The following is a 3,532-nucleotide window of genomic DNA, read 5'->3' on the forward strand; positions in this document are numbered from 1 at the left end:
GCTACCCTACGTTAGCAACATAACGCATCGCCGCTACCCTACGTTAGTAACATAACGCATCGTCAACACAGATTCCGCCCACGTGTCGTTATCCTATTTGTTTCAGTAACGCATCGTCGGTGTTCGTTATCATGTCGTCGATGACGAGATACCAAAGGGACAAAGTTGGAAACTTGAATTAGTGGGGATAATCTTGGAAACACATTATCTAAATGGGCTATTATGAGAATTTTCCTAAAAATTAATGGGTTTTTTTAATTGTGTTTTTTTGTTGTTCATTGTGTCTTTTAGTTGAGTTTTCATATGAATTGTATTATAGATTTTGATCATTATATATTTCAATTGGTACCCATATTAAAGACAAAAATTAAAAACAAAGATTACGTCATTGTTTTGTTCGTCATTAACTTTTAGTCATTGCGTAATACGTTCATTGTCTTTTATTCGGATTGACATATGACAAATTCATTTAATTTGAGAAAAATAGTATTGCGTGCATTGTATATTACGTTCAAGTCATTGTGTAATATGCTGTTTCCATTGTCTTTTACGTTTCAAGTTATTATGTTATATATATTCACCATTGTGTCTTACGTTTAAAATCATTGTGTTATACGTATTCACCAATGTGTCTTACGTTTTAGTTCATTGTGTTATACGTATTCACCATTGTGTCTTACGTTTTATGTCATTGTGTTATAAGTATTCACCATTGTGTTTTACGTTTTAAGTTATTGTGTAAAATGTATTAATCATTGTGTTTTATGTATTAGATAATTTGTTGCTATTTTATAATTATTTTTATATATTATTATCACACAACGGTGTTATTAGTATTTAAAAAAACATAATGGTGAGTTGAAAGACACAATGACGAAAAACAATGACCAAAAAAGACACACTGATAAGCGAAAAGACACAATAGTGTGCGAAAAGACACAATGGTGTGCGAAAAGGCACAATGACGACAAAAGACACAATGATAAGCGGAAAGACACAATGGTGTGCGAAAAGGCAAAATGACGAAAAAAGACACAATGATAAGCGAAAGGACACAATGATAAGCGAAAAGGCATAATGGTGTGCGAAAAGACACAATGATAAGCGAAAAGACACAATGATGAACGAAAAGACATAATGACGTAATTTTTGTTTTAAATTTTATATAACAAAAGTCATACTCATATTAAAGATAAAAAAACGTTTGTTATTATAATGATTTTTTTTTTAAATAATCATACGAAAAAGTTATAGACGTTCTAAAATGATGGGGGTATTAATATGTGCATTGCATGTGGAGAGAGAAAATATATATAATTACCTCTATACCATTATTTGGCCCCACTTGACACATGTCAATTATTTATTGCTTCTCACACTTTTCATTTTTATTACCCTTTATAAAATAAATTGACCCACAAAATGATGAGTATTACCATTTTGGTGTGATGGTCAATAGATTTTTCTATGGCTTTTATGAAATTATTGGTTTCAATGTAAGAGAGTTTGAACTCAGAGAACGTTGATGACTAAGTGTTTGAATAAAAGTTTATTTAGAAAAGCATCGGTTGTTTCCTACTTTAATCGTTGAAAAGACTAACTAAAGTGAGCCCACCTTTTTAATTCTCCCTCGCTATAAATTCACATCCACAATCCCACAAACTACATCAAACAAACAAACCACCATGAAAACATACGAAATCCTCCTAGTTTCCGGAGTACTTTTGGCCGGAATCCTCAGCTCCGCTGCCCAGAACTGCGGCTGTAGTCCAGACTTGTGCTGCAGCCAGTACGGTTTTTGTGGCAGTGGCGATCAATACTGTGGAGCCGGATGCCAAGCAGGGCCGTGTACCACGACTCCAACTAATAATGTTGATGTTAGTAGCGTTGTGACAGATGCATTTTTCGATGGGATCCTCAATCAAGCAGGGGGCGATTGCAGAGGGAGAGGATTTTATACGCGTACTGCCTTTCTTCAAGCCGTGGGAAATTATGGCGAGTTCGGAAAGGCTGGTTCGGAAGATGATTCAAAGAGGGAGATTGCGGCTTTCTTTGCACATGTTACCCATGAAACTGGATGTAAGATAATTCTACTACTTTTAATTTTTATAAATGTAGTTATATATTTTACAGAAGTATGTTACGTAAATAATTACAGATCTATATTAAATTACAACTAAAATATACTGTTATTTTAAGTAAACATCGTTGTGGACTAAATCATTTGGTGATTACCAACAGACAATCCTGTAAAAAGATAAAAGGCCGGTAACATTAATTAAAAAAGGCAAACTAAAAAGTCATCAGTTATCCTTCGTTGATTAATAACAAGTACGAAACGGGGTAGCCGAGAGATAACCAACGACCATCTGGCGCTGGTAAGTCTAGATCTGGCCGGTCGTTTATCTATCAATTAAAATGTAACGACAAGAATTCATTACTATCTCTCTGATGGAATATCAATGATAGAATGCCGTTGGTATCAGCATTCACTGACGAATGTGTACGTCAGTGAAAGTTATTCTTTTTATTAACTGTCTTATCATTTCATGTGTGAGCAGCTTTTTGTCACATTGAAGAAACAAATCCTCCACAGAATTATTGCGATAATAGTAAAACTCAATATCCGTGTACCCCTGGCAAAAGTTATTATGGGAGAGGTCCACTCCAGTTGTCATGGAACTACAACTATGGTGCAGCCGGCAACAGCATTGGGTTTGACGGGCTCAACAATCCCGAAACTGTGGCCACAGATCCTGTGATCTCTTTTCGGACCGCATTGTGGTTTTGGATGAACAGCGTCCACTCGGTCATTGGTCAAGGCTTTGGAGCGACTATTCGAGCAATCAATGGAAACGAATGTAATGGTGGTAGTCCAGACAAAGTAAGTGCTCGTGTCCAATACTACACTCAATACTGTAACCAATTTGGAGTTGCACCTGGCGATAACCTTCAATGTTAGGCTATGTGATGTTATGGGATATCTATCCTAAAACTTTATATTCATAATTGTATAACATTGTTGTTCAAGGACTCTGTCTCTACAGATATACCTATATGGTATATATATTATCTATACGTGTTACACCATATTAATTGAAATAAATGAAAAAGACTATGATTTAAGTTTCTAAAGTTTGTAATGATTTGTATTTACATATGATCAGGATTTGCGTCCTTTTTTATATAATTTATAAGACTGCTGGGATACCATGAGAATCACAAAGGTTATCTGTCGCTTGCATCTAATAGAATGACATTTACCGATTATTTACCGACGGGTTATATATTGACAAGTTACGGAGAAACACTCGTCGGTGACGGGCACACTCGTTCGTAAACTATTTTGAATAACTAAATAGTTTTTAATTAAACTAAGGAAGCGTTTGGTAGACAAGAATAAAACGGGGAATGGAATGACTCATACCGAGAAAATGAAAAAAATGAGTGTTATGCTGGTCAATGAATGTAATTAACGATTACACAAGGAACCCAATTTCATCAAATAACAAATTCATCCCCCCCCTTTTAC

The 3,532-nt window shown here is 35.1% G+C and overlaps 1 protein-coding gene across 2 annotated transcripts; it reads left to right on the plus strand.

Moving 5' to 3' along the window:
- The first annotated feature begins 1,629 nt into the window (after positions 1-1,629).
- On the plus strand, positions 1,630-3,138 carry LOC143635094 (endochitinase EP3-like). 2 transcript variants are annotated; one of them, XM_077102992.1, is made up of 3 exons: positions 1,630-2,079; positions 2,562-2,970; positions 3,017-3,138. In XM_077102992.1, the coding sequence occupies exons 1-2, from the start codon at positions 1,686-1,688 to the stop codon at positions 2,960-2,962; spliced, it is 795 nt and encodes a 264-aa protein (XP_076959107.1). In that variant the 5' UTR covers positions 1,630-1,685; the 3' UTR covers positions 2,963-2,970; positions 3,017-3,138. The 2 variants fall into 2 exon arrangements, with proteins under 2 accessions (XP_076959107.1, XP_076959106.1); XM_077102991.1 differs by having other exon boundaries at positions 2,562-3,138.
- Positions 3,139-3,532: the final 394 nt, after the last annotated feature.

This window comes from Bidens hawaiensis, unplaced genomic scaffold (assembly GCF_021521415.1).
Source record: "Bidens hawaiensis isolate Kalapana, Puna unplaced genomic scaffold, B.hawaiensis_p1.1 tig00007410_1, whole genome shotgun sequence".
Lineage (NCBI taxonomy): Eukaryota > Viridiplantae > Streptophyta > Magnoliopsida > Asterales > Asteraceae > Bidens > Bidens hawaiensis.

Coding starts and splice junctions, on each gene's coding strand:
- LOC143635094 (XM_077102991.1), top strand. CDS start 1,686: ATGAAAACATACGAAATCCTCCTAGTTTCCGGAGTACTTTTGGCCGGA. Junction 2,080..2,561: donor TGTTACCCATGAAACTGGAT/GTAAGATAATTC, acceptor ATGTGTGAGCAG/CTTTTTGTCACATTGAAGAA.